The following is a 17330-nucleotide window of genomic DNA, read 5'->3' on the forward strand; positions in this document are numbered from 1 at the left end:
CATTCGAGCTTAAACAGTTCTTCTTCAGGTCTCAGAAACGTACTCAGACTGTCACTCCTAAATGTAAGGTGGAACAGATTGTTTAGTATAAGTAGCACATATTTCAAGGGCTTGTTCAAGGTGAAGTGGCCTGTTAACACCCCTTCAGTCATCCTACAGTCTGTCTCCCTCATCTCTATCGGTCCATAATCGTAGCAGACACTTATTGGTCCCCTAAGCAAAGCTCATAGAAAACAGCTCCAGTATTTGTTCTGAATTTGGAAAAAAAGCTCCGTAACCGTAACCTATACTTTTAGCTTGGAATATTGATACATTTCGGAGAGGGGAAGGGCCTTCCTATCAATAGAAAGAACAGGAGCTGAAGGAATCTACAAGACCAGTCAGTCTCCTAGAGCCTTAATTTGGCCTTTCATAAGGTTTCTGAGAGTGATCATTATGGGGCTATAGATAATTTCGTGGACCTTTCATAAACTGTTGCTATTATAGAACAGGTCATCTATGTGCTCTCTTGGATGTATTAAGGGGAGTATTCTGAAGAGTTCTCCTGTTGTAGATCAAAGCAAGGATCATTAGCTCAACCAGTGCATTCTTATAGGGTGAGGAAGCTCATTGAAAGAGCTGTCCAGAAGATAGCAAGTGCCTATTTCCTTGAAAGAAAATCAATAATTCATGGTCATTTTTATGACCGTCCATTATGGTTAAAAAACCAAAAACCTATAATGATAATATCCATTCACATACGACACTGGATGTACTGTCCAGTAGGAAGTATTTGGCCCTAGATCCTCAAGGTATTTAGACTCCAAACTTCTGTTGAAATCAATGGGAGTTAGGACCCTTGAGGATCTGGGCCTTAGCGCATTTGTCTACTGAAGGTGGCAAGTGTTCTAATTAAATAGGCAGCAATAAAATTCATCCATAAGGGCAGTACACATGTAAGGGAAGACCAACGTAGTAGCAGACTGGTTAAGGAGGAGGACTATAATGTAAGGGAAATGTCCCAACAGACCACTATTAAATCAGATAGTTATCTGTAGGAGAAACCTTAGGTAGACTTGTTTGATTAAAATGAAAATGTGATGAGTTTTTTAAGGACAAGTTATCACTGAAAAGGTCATGTCAACTTATGTATGCTTTTTCATTCATCCAGGAAGAAGGAGCTGAGGGTAACAATAGATTTCCACTTGCTTAAAAGATAAGGCTTTCTGGGAAAATAGGACTTTTTTTAGTAAAGCTGTTCAGGATGACTGACAGATGAAATCTACTCATGGAAGACCTAGTACTTCATCAGAAGCTAATCTTTCTCAAAATGATTGCATGGTTGTTGAAAGAGAGACAGTGGGGGCGGGGAAAAGCAAGATTATTCTGATTACATAATAGAAAATCTAGAATCTTTGTTTCTAGAAAATCATCTACAATGCCAGACTATACTAAGATTTGGAGATTTTGTTTTTCTGCCATAAAGACAAGCCTGATTGCTGACAGATCAGTTATCAGGCTGATAATTTTACATGATTCAAATGGGGCCTCAATACTGTTCTGCTATGGGTTGAATGTTTTCCTTTTCTGTTCAAGACCAGCAAAGTTAAGCAAAGATCCCCATGTGAAGCATTGCTGAAAGACTAAGTATAAAAGCCTTCAAAAGCTTTTTTGAGGACTCTGCTTGGAAGCTTAATTTTTGTTTTTAATCCTCCTAATTGTATCAGTTTGAGCTGATCAGCTCAGTTTTACTTTATCATCTGACTATCCAAACTGCCCTTTATGATTCTCTTTTTGCTCAGGTATGCTTTGCTCTTGCAGTTGGTTGAACATCATTGTTGCATAAGACACGACGACAAGACAGTGATATGTACATTTCCAGGAATCAGTACACATTTAATTTACTTCAGTGGAAGTTACTTGCATCTTGTGTTGGGAAAATAGAGCCCCTGGATTTTATCCCAGTGTGAATACAGAATTCAGTTCTTCCAAGGAATTAGTACTTCTACCTTACTATGGTTCATGAGAAGGAGAAGTCTTGGCATAAACTGGATATCAGGAAAACAGTTTTATCCCAAGTTATTTTAAAAGGCTGCTTTCTTCATCCTTTGCATTTTGGCTGGTGGGGGTGGGAGGAGAATTTTCCCAATTCTACTATTACAAAGTAAATGTGACATTTTAGAATGTTCCAAGCCAGGAAGTTTTATCTGTCCCCCTCCTTTATGGTATAAGAAATATTCTAAAAGATAATTGGTCACCTTGTGGGCTGAAAAGACCTTTTGCACCTACTGAAAAAATCCATAAAGGGCTCATTCAGAACGTTCTAAACTGGAGTTTTCTCCCCGGATGCACTTTTTTGGGGGGAAAGGGAGACCGCTGTTTGTCAGAGGCATGACTTTAAATCCCCAAATCAATCTTTGGTTTATTTCTTCAAGAATTTTTTTTTTTTTTTTGAAGGTTCGAGAGAGAGTTGTCATAGCTAATTCTGAAGACGCCAACATGTTTTAGCTTAAGAAGATAATTTTGTCTTGCCTATCAATTTGCCTATTTCTAGAAATACTGTCTGCCAACCCTGTGTACACTGATAGTTTTTAAGGGTGGACCTCTTCTAAAATTCATTTTTGCAAAATCAGCTTTTCATTAGACTTTTTTAGTTCTCAGTGTAATTCCATCTACTGTTCTATTAAGCAATCATTAATCTTTGGAGTATATCCATTTGATATGAAGTCCTGTGGTGAATCTGCCCTGAAAAGCAGCTAGAACAGAGCTATCTCCACTTGCCTCGATATAGTATGAAGAAAGAGTTATATCTAGAGAGTACTAGCAACTAATCTTTATAAGAGAATAAATTAACCAGTATGACGCATTTTCCTTTCCCCTCATAACTCAAACAACTTGATTTATAGACTTTTAATACTTTTAATCCTCTGAGTAGCTTTCACTACTTCTGTGAAGTGCCAAGGAATCTTTAATATCCAAAAGTGATAAAGACCTCTGTTTTACAGCTTACCCAGAAGATACTGCTTCCAGGATCAGTCAGTTATTGGTCCAGTGCTGACTCAAAGGGAAGAGTACCACCCACTGAATTATCAAGTTTCATTTCTTGCAACACATGCTTTTTCTCTGGATTGTGTTGTATCAGAACATTGACTCTGCCTAGTTTAGTGGATCACCACCTAAAATAATGTGACAGATTAAAATTTTGCATTTCTTATCTGCCTGTTCTTTACAATTCTGCATAACAATTGAGGAACATGTACGTATGAATAACTAACAGTACACTGTTATCAGATAGTGCCACTATGTTTAATGACTTCCTCTGTCAAACTTCAGAATTGTTCATAATGCCTGCAGTAGTCCTTGGTAGGACCTGGTCGGCATCTGTCATTCCCCTAAAGTCATTTTCTGTGCAGCCAAACTCTCTAGTCACATGACCTAGTCTAGTGTGTGTTGTCTGTGGAGCAATAACTAGCTTGATATGCTTTTTGCATCAGGATAAAGCCACTTGGCCTGCCTTGAGGGGTGTACATAAAATTGTTTGCTTAACTGCAATTTCCTTTTCTCCTGGGCAAAAATAGTTAACCTGATGCTACAACAGAGGTTATGTGACTTAGGAGTGCATCTCATACCTAATTCTGCATTCAAAGAGCTTCAGTTGAAGGTATGTACCTACCCTTCTTAAAGAGTGAAAACATTTAGAACTGCTTTATAACGTACTGACTATGTAGTGCAGTACTTACCAGTTGTATGACATGGCTACAACAAGCAGTTATATTAGACTGTAGTAGGCTTGCTAAATATATTTTAAAAATCTTACTATTGATTGAACATTTATTTTTAATGGACATATCTTAGGCCTTCCAAATACTATGAAACAGGAAGAGAGAGGGAACTGAATGGAGTTACTGTGTGTGGAAGTGTGCTCTTGTTGACTTTCTACAAAACATGAAAAAGCTTTGGCAGTATAGAATCATAGAAATGAAGGCCTGGAAGGGACCTTAAGAGGTCATCCCCCTGCACTAAGGCAGAACCAAGTACACCTGGACCATCCAGGATAGATGTTTATCTAACCTGCTCTTAAAAATCTACAATAACGGGTATTCCACAATCTCCTTTGGAAGTACTCCAACTATAAATTTGGTTGTCTTTGTCTAGGACCATCAGAAAGCAGTGTTGCAATACGTTTACACAGTAACCTTCAGTAATGTTTAAATAAAAACAGTTTCCCAGCTGCAAAGTAAAATAGCTGACTTCTTTGGCAGGATTTTGAGTACTATCTCATAATTGATGGCACACTTTACCATGAATCTCTGCTCCCATCTATTCCTGCCACTTATAATCCATCTTTTCTGAATAAATCAGAAGCTGAACATGCCAACATGACCATTCTGAACAGGAAATACTGTAGTTGTTTAGAATAGCATATGTATGGTACTTAACATCTTGAAAGTGCTGAACAAGCATTACGGACTATATGTTTACAGTGCACTGATACAGTATCCTCCATAGAGTGAGGTTTATATACTGATTAGTCATTTACAGGTATAGATTTAGTTCTGCCACTGAAGTGTCATTTCTCTCTCCATGGGCAAGTTACTTCAGTTCCCTCCATCTCAGCTTCCCAGTCTGTAAAATTGTTGTATATTTGAAATAGAAACATGAAAAAAGATAACACAATAGAGAATAAAATTAATGGTGTTATGCATAATGAAATTACTACCTGTGAGCAAACACACTAATTGCTAAAGTTGTAATTTATCTGCAGTTTCAGTGCTAAAATAAGTTGCTCTTTGAGTGTCCTCTGCATATTCCCACTCCTGGGATGTGCTGGGAGGTGCAGCTCTGATGATGGAGCCGTCTCGTAGCGATGGTTGTTGGAGTATTGTGTGCCCCTCCCACACTTTACCTCTCAGGTCCTGAATATTCTTAGTGTGAGGCTATAAAAGAAGGCTTGGTACCCCAGCTGCCTCAGTTCATTCCAGCAGCAGCAGATGGCTATAAACTGGACTAGATCCATCAGATCTAGATCTTCTCTCTAAGAGAGAGCCATTGCCATAGCTTAATATTCTTAGGTGTTAGTTCTGGTGTTAAGGTTAGTTAGTCTATTTCTTGTTTGTTTCTAAAAGTTTAATATTTTAGTTCATATCTTTGGTTCCGCTCCCCAGATCCATGGTAGGATATGATAGCTAAAAGACCTGATTTCAAGAGGTGCGCCTCTTGTCCATCACCCTTCTAATGGTGATGGCTTGTTTAGTAATAAAACAGATGGAAAACTAAAGATGCAAGATCATTAGCTGACTCCCAACCCGCAAGAAGAAGGACCTCAGGATCTGTCTTCAGATATCGTAATAGATCCTTATGATTCCTTGTCTCACTTCTCCCAAAGGCATGAGTTTCAACAACAGTAACCACCTTCTTCACAGCCACAGAAGAGGAGAAAGTATTTTAAACCCAGAATGAAAGGGAAGGAACTTTCAGCTTAGTCTTCAGGATTGAATCTCAACCCTCAAGTTTTATGTGAGGTTGGGGAGCTTTAGCTAACCCTCGTCTCCACCTTTCCCACTTTGTCAACACTTGGCGTTTCTGAACTACATCAGACAAATAGATTCTGGTGCTAATAAAAGATGGATATGTCATTCAATTCAGTTCCCTCCTCCTTCCCCTCTCCCAAGACCTTTTTAAGATTGGAGGTTCACTCCCTTTTGGAAGCAGGAGGCATAGAGAAAGTGCCAAGGGAATTCAGAGGTCAAAATTCATTCTTCCATATCAGAAAATATTTGGAGGGCTTTATCCCATATTAGATCTATAGAAGCACATTTTCTTTATCAGAAAGTACCAATTCTGAATGTTGACACTAGTATCCATTATACTTTCGCTAACTACCCAAGATTGTTTTCAGCTTGTGAGCTGAAAGATGCATACTTCCATATCTCCTTCAGACCCAGGCACCACAAGCACCTTCATTTTCTGATTGAACAAGACCGTTTCCAGTACAAAGGCATTTCCTTTTGACATTTTTGCTGCTCGCTGGGTATTTACAAAGTTCCTATCCATAGTAGCAGCTCATTTAAGATGCCAGGGTATATCTGTTTATGCTTATTTAGACAACTGGCTGATCAAAGCCTAATCAGAAGAAGGCCTTTCCAAGCACATAGCTTATACCTGTTCCCTCCTCAAGATGTTAATAGCTTATTTAAAAAAAAAATTCTGCTGCCTACTCAAAGGATTCACTTTCTAGGATCAGTTCTAGGGTAGGCAGAGCCTTTCTGCCAGAAGACCGATTTCTGAAGCTTCAATGCATTATAGCAGTGCATTACCAGAATCCTACTCCGAAAAAATATATTTTTATTTTTTTTATTTTTTTACAGTTCTCATGGGCCTTATGGCTTCAATCACTTGTGATAACTTCTTACTCTCAGCTCAGGATGAGAAGTCTTCAACGTTAAATTACAGATCAAACGCAGCATTAAATTACAGACCAAACGCAGACAACATATATACGTCATTGACCATCCCATAAAAGATATTTCTGTTCTTGACATGACATGGTAGACTTGGTGTTGCAACAGTCTAAGAGGGGTAGCTTTAAACCCGCCATCCCCGTTAGAAAATTGCCTCAGGTGCTTTCAACCAGAGATAGCTGCACATTTCAACAAATTAACAGCTGTAGCCAGCCATTGGAATTCTCAAGAAAAGTTACTGCATATAAATATCTTTGAGTTGAAAGCAATCTATTGTGCCCTCAAATCTTTTCTACCTCAGATCCAAAATAAGGCAGTGCACATCTTCATAGACAATATAATGGCAATATGTTACATGAACAAACAGGGAGAGATTGACCCTTCCTAGCTGTGCCTGAGACAACAGCCTGGTGGACCAGCTGAGCAAGTGTGAGGATCCATAGGTCTGGAGCCTGGGTCCGCATTGCCACTTGACAGCCCCGGTGAAGTGGTAAACAATGGTCTGTGCCCCTTGTGTGCTCAAGCATGCTGGGTGTCCTACCCATGGAGATCATGATGAACTGGTCCCTACTGCATTCTCTGATTACATAAGAACAGCCATACTGGGTCAAAACAAAGGTCCATCTAGCCCTGTATCCTGTCTTCCAACAGTGGCCAATATCAGGTGCCCCAGAGGGAATGAAGAGAACAGATAATCATCAAGTGATCTGTCCCCTGTCATCCACTCCCAGCTTCTGGCAAACAGAGGCTAGGGACACCATCCCTGCCCATCCTGGCTAATAGCCATTGATGGACCTATCGTCCATGAACTTACCTAGTTCTTTTTTGAACCGTCTTATAGTCTTGGCAAGAAGTTCCACAGGTTGACTGTGTGTTGTGTGAAAAAATACATCCTATTGTTTGATTTTAAACCTGCTGCCTATTCGTTTCATTTGGTGACCCCCTAGATCGTGTGTTATGAGAAGGCATAAATAACACTTCCTTATTTACTTTCTCCATACCAGTCATCTATCATATCCCCCCTTAGTCATCTCTTTTCCAAGCTGAAAAGTCCCAGTCTTATTAATCTCTCCTCGTATGGCAGCTGTTCTATACCCCTAATCATTTTTGTTGCCCTTTTCTGAACCTTTTCCAATTCCAGTATATCTCTTCTGAGATGGGGCAATCACATCTGCACGTATTATTCAAGATGTGGGCATACCAGGGATTTATATAGATGCAATATGACGTTTTCTGTCTTATTATCTACCTCTTTCTTAATGATTCCCAACATTCTGTTTGCTTTTTTGACTGTTGCCATGTAGTTTTGTATCATATGCAGATTTTGCCCCCTTACTGTTTTACCCCTTTTTCCAGATCATTTATGAATGTTTTTTAACCCATTCATGCTACAGTAGAACCTCTAAGATGCGAACACCAGAATTACAGACTGACTGGTCAACTGGACACATGGCAATCAGGCAGCAGCAAAGACGAAAAAAAAAAACCACCCAAAACCAGCAAGTACTGTACTGTATATGTATTGCATCTTAAAGGTAGGCACATCTGAGCTGCCTGTCCTCACCCCCACCCTCTACTTGCCACTCGTGGGGCAGCCACTTACAGGTAGGAGGTGATGATGCTGAGGTTCACAGGCACAGCATTGAGCGCCTGAGCAGGAGCAGCACTGGGTCTGTGCCGCTTTCCTGCACTGGGAAGGGGATAAGCTTACAAGCTCAGTCCGAGTCCGGGAAAGAAACTTCCCCAGCCCAGCTGTTGATGCTGCAAGGAAGCTGCCAGTTCTGGGGTGGGAGCTGCTATTGGAACCTGGCCTGGAGCGTGATCTGCTGGAGCCAGAGCTTGAGCTCCTGCCTGTATATTGCGCTCTCGAGGAGTGGCTCATTTTTAAAGGGCTATAGCCTGCACTGTGCGACCACTGACGCTGCAGTGCCCCAGAGTGCCTCACTCATCACCCTTGCAGCCAGGGGGCTAGAACCGGCTGCCTGTCCCCATCCCCATTTGCTGGGCAGCCACAATCAGGTAGAAGGGGAAGATGCTAAGGTTTGCAGGCACAGCTGTGAGCCCCACTCTGAGCAGTCTACCCTGAGGAGTATCTCATAATGACTTGCTTAGAGTGATGAACAACCTTCATTCCCAAGGTGTCCGTAACTCTGAGATTCTACTGTATTTAAAGCCTAGGGAAATCACCTGGAGGCTGTCTGTACAGTTAGGCAGATCCCCAGCTTGCTGCTGAAGACGGACCCTGCTGCCCTGTTCCTGATACCTTGCCTTGCTCCTGATCCCAGTTCATGTTTTCCTAGACCCCACTCTCCTCCTGACACCTCTCCTGGTCTCTTTTCCACTAACCCTACCTTGGTTGATTAATTTGGCTCCACTCTGATGCAGCTCATTGACCTTCACTCTGACCTGATCCTCTTGCATGACACTAGTATAGGCTGCTGCTTCTGGTCTTGACCATCTAGACTGAACTCAGACTACATTGAGTCCCCTGCAACTCAGATCCCAGCCTTTACCCATGCCCCATACCCAGCATCCTGATAGCAGGGATATAATAGAACTGAATGAATGGTCATTAAAGAAATCAGTGATAGACAAGCTCTTCACTGTGTGGGGGTATCTGGATGTAATTTTGAGAAATCTTGCCTATTAGAAGTGCAGCAAATACTGATTAATTGTACCAGTCAACTCGAAAATGCTATGATCTCAAATGGAGTAGGCCTTGTAAAGTGGGCAAATGATATGTTTATAGATCCACCATTTGTACCAGTTCAATCTATTCTTTAATACTTACTTCAGTTAAAGCTATTAGAAATGTCTATTTCCTCTTTGAAAAATCTACCTAGCAGCTATTGCTGCACACTGCATTGGTAGATAAGTCAAGTCTTTGTGCATGATACAGTAAAGAAATTTATTAAAGGACTTGTCAATATGTATTCATTGATAAAGGGTCCAGTACCATCACAAGATCTCAATTTAGTCCTTTATGTAGTTAATGAAATCTCTTTGAGAGTATTCTTTGTTTTACGTGTCTATTAAAAGTGCTTTCATCATAGCCATCATAGTAGATGAATGACTGAATTACATGCTTCATTGCTCATGCTTCATTCAATGTCTTTCACAAATATAAAGTACTGCTTCATCCTAATCCTAGATTCCTCCCCAAGATGGTATCTGATTTAATCTTAGTCAAACTATTAATCTGCCAGTATTTTTCCCCAAGACCTCATGCTCTTATGGGTGAGTCAAAGCTGCATACTTTAAATGAATGTTAAAGGAGATTTGGCTCACTCACTATCCTAACAGAACCAAGGAACGCTGCAAGTCTCCTAATCTCTTTATTTCATATTCAGACAACCATAAGGGACACACAGTCACTGCACAGACGCTCTCTAGATGAGTTACACGGTCCATAGAGCAGAGGTTCTCAAAGCTGGTCCACCGCTTGTGCAGGGAAAGCCCCCTGGCGGGGTAAGCCAGTTTGTTTACCTGCCGCTTCCTCAGGTTCAGCTGATCACGGCTCCCACTGGCCGCAATTCACTGCTCTAGGCCAATGGGGACTGCAGAAAGGGGCGCGGGCCGAGGAACGTGCTGGGCGCCGTTCCCACAGCCCCTATTGGCCTGGAGCGGTGAACCGCGGCCAGTGGGAGCCGCGATTGGCCAAACCTGTGGACGCGGCAGGTAAACAAACAGGCCCGGCCTGCCATGGGACTTCCCCTGAACAAGTGGCGACCGGCTTTGAGAACCACTGCCATAGAGGAAAGCTATAAAGTAGCATTTATTCCACAACTTGTAGGGGTTAAGTCATGCTCTGTTAAATCAATGGCAACTCCACAACATGTCTTTAGACTTGGGCTGTCAATTAATCACAGTTAATTCACGCGATTAACTCAAAAAAAAAATCATGATTCATCGCCGTTGTAGTTGCACAGTTAAACAATTGAAATGTATTAAATATTTTTGGATGTTTTTCTACATTTTCAAATATATTGATTTCAGTTACAACACAGAATATGAAGAGTACTGTGCTCATTTTATATTTTTTATTACAAATATTTGCACCATAAAAATGATAAACAAAAGAAATAGTATTTTTTCAGTTCACCTCATACAAGTACTGTAGTGCAATCTCTTTATTGTGAAAGTGCAATTTACAAATGTAGATTTTTATTTATTTTTTGGTTACATAGCTGCACTCAAACAAAATGGAAAACTTTAGAGCCTACAAGTCCACTCAGTCCTATTTCTTGTTCAGCCAATTGCTAACACAAACAAGTATGTTTACATTTACGGGAGATAATGCTTCCTGCTTCTTATTTACAGTGTCACCTGAAAGTGAGAACAAGCATTTGCATGGCACTTTTGTAGCCAGCATTGCAAGGTATTTGCGTGCCAGATATGCTAAACATTTGTATGCCCCTTCATGCTTTGGCCACCATTCCAGAAGACATGCTTCCATGCTGATGATTAATTAAATTTTGTGATTGAACTCCTTGGGAGAGAATTGTATGTCTCCTGCTCTGTTTTACCCGCAATCTGCCATATGTTTCATGTTACAGCAGTCTGAGATGATGACCCAGCACATGTTGTTCGTTTTAAGAATACTTTCACTGCAGATTTGACAAAACGCAAAGAAGGTACCAATGTGCGATTTCTAAAGATAGCTACATCACTCAATCCCAGGTTTTAGAATCTGAAGTGCCTTCCAAAATCTGAGAGGGACGAGGTGTGGAGCATGCTTTCAGAAGCCTTAAAAGAGCAACACTCCAGTGCGGAAACTGCAGAACCCAAACCACCAAAAAAGAAAATCAACTTTCTGCTGGTGGCATCTGACCCAGATGATGAAAATGAACATGCATCAGTCCACACTGCTTTGGATTGTTATTGAGCAAAAGCTGTCATCAGCATGGACGCATGTCCTCTGGAATGGTGGTTGAAGCATGAAGGGACAAATGAATATTTAGCGCATCTGGCACTTAAGTATCTTGCGACACCAGCTACAACAGTGCCATGCGAACACCTGTTCTCACTTTCAAGTAACATTGTAAACAAGAAGCGGGAAGCATTATCTCCTGTAAATGCAAACAAACTTGTTTGTCTGAGTGATTGGCTGAACGAGAAGTAGCGCTGAGTGGACTTGTAGGATCTAAAGTTTTACATTGTTTTATTTTTGAATTCAGTTATATTTGTGCATAATTCTACGTTTGTAAGTTCAACTTTCATGATAAAGAGATTGCACTATAGTACTTGTATTGGTGAACTGAAAAATACTATTTCTATTTTTACAGTTCAAATATTTGTAATCAAAAATAAATATAAAGTGAGCACTGTACACTTTGTATTCTGTTATTGAAATCACTACATTTGAAAATGTAGAAAACATCCAAAAATATTTAAATAAATGGTATTCTATTATTGTTTAACAGCATAATTAATTTTTTGATCGCTTGACAGGCCTACTTTAGATATTTTCCTATTTTAGAAGTCTGTAGAGCTGCTACTTGGAGCTCTATATGTACATTTACAAAACATTACTCCCTAGACCTAGTGTCCAAATCAGGCCCTCAGTTTGCTAGAGCAATAATTCAAACCTTACTCAGTCAGGACTCTGAGCTCTACCTTCTTTACATAAGGTACTGCTTCTCAAACTATCCCACGAGTGGCAGTAAACAAAAGAGAGAAGGAATTAAGGGTACTTACCTGTAATCAGAATTTTTCAAGATGGACTCTGCACATTCATGCTCCCAACCCAGTCTTCCCTTCTTCCTCACAGTCCTAATGAAATCCTATGCCTGAGAAAAGAGTGGAAGGAACAAAAGCAACCAGGAGTGCCAGATACCCCTTTTATAACCTTGCCATCACAATTTTCAGGGAGACGGCAGAGTAGGGAGGGGCAGGAGTGCTCCCATAGCCATTGCTGTGAGAAAATTTCACTGTCAGAGCTGCATGTGCTGGCACATCCAATGAGTGGGAATATGCAGAGTCCTTTTCAATGAACTCCAGTTGTAGGTAAGTAAACTTCATTTTCTGGAACTCTGCTTTCAAAATATATCCAAGCACTTTGATGGGGCTTACAGTTTTGCAGCACAATATTTCTTAAATATATGGTAGTTTGAGGCTGTTACTTTTGGGAAATCAATTGTAAGATAGTACTGTTTTAAGGGACCTTGCAACTCCCATTCTCTGGTTATTAAAAACTAGTCAAACATTAAGAATCAAGTAACAATCTACAAGTTATGTCTGTGGTACAGTACTTGCCACATAGGTAGTTCATAATGTTGCCATGTCTTGATCTCAAGAAAGCTGCTACATCATCTGGGGAAAAGGCCTAATTGCAGTCAGGTTGAGGGTGATGTCAGAAAGACTGCTATCATAGGATGAAGAGGTTGGCAACTGCTTATCTCAGTTGTCTGAACTTCTCTGCTATAAGGAGGAAAGAGAAGAGCAGGAACTTTAAGAGTGAGTTCCTGAATAGGTAAAATTTCCTGAACAATGTTTATATGAAATTGTTTGTTTCACCCCTTCAGTTTAAATCTAGCTTAGTTATTTTTTAAAATAATTTCAGCAAAATCTGTTCATGGAAAAGATGATATAGTTTAGTTAATTTGCCATGGAACTAGAAGTTAGTAATTGATGTGTTCCAATCCCAGCTTTGCCATTGTCTTTTTGTGTGGCTTGGGTAAGTAATGACATTTCTTTCCTCACCCATATAATAATGTCTTACCTGTCAAACATGGTATTGTGAGGCTTAATTACATAATGTTTGCATGCTGTTTTGAAGCTGTAATGCACTATGTAAATGCTAGAGATTATCAATAAATGGATTCTTTAAATACAAGTGTTAGTCTATTTATTTGACTTTGATGCAGTAATACTTATCTACTTAAGTTGTACCTTTCTTGCTAAAGTCTTATGAAATTTAGCCTTAAAATGACTGACACATGATTGAGTATATAGGATAAATTAGCAGAATTTATGAAACCCACATTTGGAGATTGTGCCTAGATCCTTTCCTCCTGTAGAAATCCTAGATCCTCTCCTGCTGTAGAAAAGTGGCGAGAACTTCTGAGTTACCACTACCACACAAAGGGTTTTTGGATAAGGGAGAGTAGAGGCTACTTCAAACTAAAGAATCTAAGGATCTCTGTGGTAATAGGGTCCCAACACCAGAACACTCATTAAACTTTGGGGAGCATCTCTGGGGATGCCTGCCCTCAGCCTGGTCAGTATGGCTCTGCTGCCATCCACCCTGCTGCTGTCAGTTGTGCCTTACCCTCATATCTAGGAGGAAGGGGGACATGGTCATGCCCTGAGAAATATAGCCTAGACATATCCAGTACAAATGTACTAGAAGATCTGGAAGATGGGGCTAGCTAGAAACCCACTTATGTTTTGCCATCCTGGATTAATGTTTGTGGGCTTCACAAAAGAAATGAGTTTTTTTAAAGAGAGATTTGAATGACCTGTGGGATGACTGGTACAGGAATGAGTGCAAGGTACAGGGAGCAGCGTGAAGAGAGGAAGAATAAAGTTTTTGAGAGGAAAGATGCAGAGCTTAGTTTTCACCATATCGAGCTTAAGCTGTGACACAGCAATACAGCATCCTGTGTCAGAAATACAGTAGGTGATAATTAAGAGGTAGATTTTTAGAAACAGACTAAAATGGTGATAGAAGTTCTGCTATTAGGTTACAAGGAAAAGAGAGACCAAAGATAGAGTCTTGAGAAACACTGATGGAGATGGAAGGAGGAGGGACCACTGAAAGACAATGAAGGGTTTGTTGGAGGGAAGAAAAGAACCAGGGAGGGTCAGAGTTGATGAGGGAATGAGACAATCTGTTAAAGAAGGGGAAAAGATCGAGGAGGTTAGAGAAAAGGCCCTGAAATGTGTCTATGATGAGTCATTGGAGGCCTTGGTGAGGACAGTTTTGATGAAGCATAAAGAATGAAAGCTAAGTGGAAAGAGAATCCAGTGGAGAAGTAGAAGCAACGGTTGTATACAGGATTCAAGAAACTTACTGATCGGAGATGGGACTGTTCTTACTGAAGTCAAGGGTCATTTTTGAAGGATAGGGATATTAAAACATGCATGAATGCTGAAGAGACAGCCAGGAATGGGAGGAGGTGTAGTCAAAATTACTCAAATCACACAACCTGTTCTAGTCCATTTCACTGTGAAGCTAAGTACAGAGGTAGAGCATCTTAGTACCAGTGCTGCATCAATACGGCTAAAAATCATTCCAATGTCTTGAGGTGGTACTTATGTTTGTCAAAGCATAGTGGCAACTATGGGCAAGCAGCAAAAATAACTAATTTTCAGAGACAAAAAATACCCTTTTAATGAATTATTATCCATTGTGCATTTCTTATTGAACTTTCCACACAATTCTAAATCACAAAATTGTAAGCACAACTGCAATTTTTAAAATGGGGGAAAATGCATGCAATGCTTTCCCTTTTTAATATGAGATTTTTTTAAAAATGTACTTAGCTCTTAAATGCTTTCATGGTAATTTAAAAAATACTATTTTGCATGGTGTGATTTAATAATAGTCTTCCTCCTCAGACTGAGGCTTTGTGACTGCTGTGGGTTGACTTGGGGTTAAACTTGCAGCTGCTACTAGAAGATCAAACAGCAGCAATAGCCAGGTAGTTATTTCTTTAAATCTACTTACAGCTGGGCTCATAAGTGTTTCTTTTGGATGTGGATCTTGCCACTATTGGCCATGCTTTTTGTCACTTTAGGACTGGAGTACTGCAGTGCACTTTAAATAGGGCTGGTACAGTATTTGGCAACCATTTCTTAAGTATTGTTTCCTTTTGTGAATACGTTATACTCTTTTATCTTCACTACGTACTTTTTGTTTCTGGGTTGTAAGGTATTGGTTTTAACTTAAAAAGCCCTGGGATCATCATGCCCCATTACAAAAAGACAACCCTTCTCTGTTTCTATATTGCTGTAGGTGTGGTCAGCAGAGGTAACTAGTAAGTTGGAGTCCAATTAGTACAAAAGAGGGAGAGCTCTCTGTTAGGCCCCCAGACCTTTTTGGAACACTTCTCTCCATGGTAATGGCTTGAGTTTGCTAACCTTCACTGTATGCTCTAAGGCCCAGCCTCTCTCCTCTCTGTCATGAGGAGTGGTGAGATTTGTGATGCTGGTTAGTGGCAGGGTATTCAGATGTTTTTTGTTGTTGGAGAGCTCATCTTTCTTTCCATATCTTTGGTATTCGTGGTCTGGGATAAAATGAGCATTTTTATTCCTTGTATGTAGTTGTATGTTTTTAAAATGAGTTGCTTTGGTGCTCCTTTTGATAGTATAAATCTAAAAAAATGGCAAAAAGTTGCTAAAGATAGGAGGATTTTTGTTTTGTAAGCAAACCTTTGTTACCAAAGTCACCTTATATTAAAAAACAGTATTTTTAAAATCTAATTTCCTTTCAGTATTTTGTGATTAGTTTTACATCTACTTCAGTATGGATTGTTTTCTGACATGGCTTCTCTTCCTTGCCTCTCTAATGTGCTCTGTAATCTGTCTCTGCAACCATGGGAGCAGGTATAAACAGGCCTACTGTCCATAGTGTTCCAAAGTGGCAGATTTCTCCTTTCAATTGCTAGGTGGCCACAATTGCATCCCAAATCACTGGCCGTTCCTGGTCAAAATGGTATAATTCACATTTACCTTTTCCTTTGACTGACATCCTAGTTTGCTAACTGTATTTTAATAGGATGTATGAGGCAAGATTATTTCAAAGCTGATACTAGTATCAGTGCTTTGTGTCATCTTCAGACTGTGTGTAAGAACATACATATACTACGTTGACTTAGTCAATGGCTTCTGCTCTTTCACAGTATATAGAGGTGTCAACTTTAGATCGAGTGCATAACAATTTGTATGGAAAAAGTCTCAACGTTACTGCACATAATTTAGAACTTTCATGACAAACGCTCTGTCTTAAGCCTTAATGATACAGGAAATGCCATGAGTTATTAGGGTTGGGGGAGGGGCTGGGAGACTTGTCTGTGATACCTATAATTCAAATGGTTTCAGATTATAAAAAGTAAATAATCTGTACTGCAAATTTCTGTGAAAAGATCCTGTGTAACAGGAAATCCTTTCAATGGTGTTATGTATAATCTACATGAACATAGTCTTTCAAAGAAAATATTTACAGTGGGATTTTTCAAATGCACTCTGACCTAATTCTGCTCTCACTGAGTTCAGTGGGAGTTTTACCATTGATTCAGTCAGAGCAAAGTTAAGTCAGTGCTGAGTATTCTTAAAAATCCCTCAATCTGCAAACAAATTGCACTGCCTTTTCTGCATGATTATGATTCATTTTCTTTTGAAGTAATATATGTAAGGGAAAATGAGGATAATTTAACAAAAATATCCAACTTGTTTCAATAACTAATGAAATCTCTACTATTACAATATTTATCCCTATCCATATTTCTCAAGATGGCCCATAAAACCTGATAACGTAATTGATTTAGCAGTTTTAAAAAGTGGAAAAATGCATTTCCATCTGAGCATTTTGAATACTTCATTGTACACTGAATGATGGGTTGCCATAAAACAGTTTTCAAGGAATAATAAAAAGTACTCAAGTTTTCAGGTAAAACCTTTCATCAGAATGCTTTTTTTGTTGTTGTTGGGGGGGTGGCGGAAATGATGATTGTAGTCATACCATCTTGGGCTGTAATCTTGTGAACTACATAGTGTTGGATCTATTCTATTCAAGTTTTTATAGTGCATTAGCGCCGTAGTATCTGAGCACTATCCCAAAGTGCAGTAAGTGATCTGAATAGCATCTGTCCTGTGGTTCTTTCCTTCTTTTTCTCTTCTCCCCCTTGGAGGGATAGGGATAGGAATTATATATGGAATTTTGTTGAA

At 39.7% G+C, this 17330-nt stretch overlaps 1 protein-coding gene across 7 annotated transcripts in view; it reads left to right on the forward strand.

The window, feature by feature from the left end:
• YPEL1 (yippee like 1) overlaps positions 1 to 17330 on the forward strand; it is a 71896-nt gene that overhangs the window by 13435 nt on the left and 41131 nt on the right. For 4 of the 7 annotated variants that reach the window (XR_012155070.1, XR_012155065.1, XR_012155066.1 and 1 more), the window contains exon 2: positions 3558 to 3640. The exons of the other annotated variants lie outside the window; for them this stretch is intronic. Coding sequence is in view for 1 of the 4 variants with exons in the window: in XM_073312912.1 (XP_073169013.1) it covers positions 3558 to 3640 (83 nt within the window). In the remaining 3 variants the exon portion in view is untranslated. The remainder of the gene's footprint in view (positions 1 to 3557; positions 3641 to 17330) is intronic. 7 annotated transcript variants of the gene reach the window in all.

The sequence above is a fragment of the Lepidochelys kempii genome, chromosome 15 (genome assembly GCF_965140265.1).
Source record: "Lepidochelys kempii isolate rLepKem1 chromosome 15, rLepKem1.hap2, whole genome shotgun sequence".
NCBI lineage: Eukaryota > Metazoa > Chordata > Testudines > Cheloniidae > Lepidochelys > Lepidochelys kempii.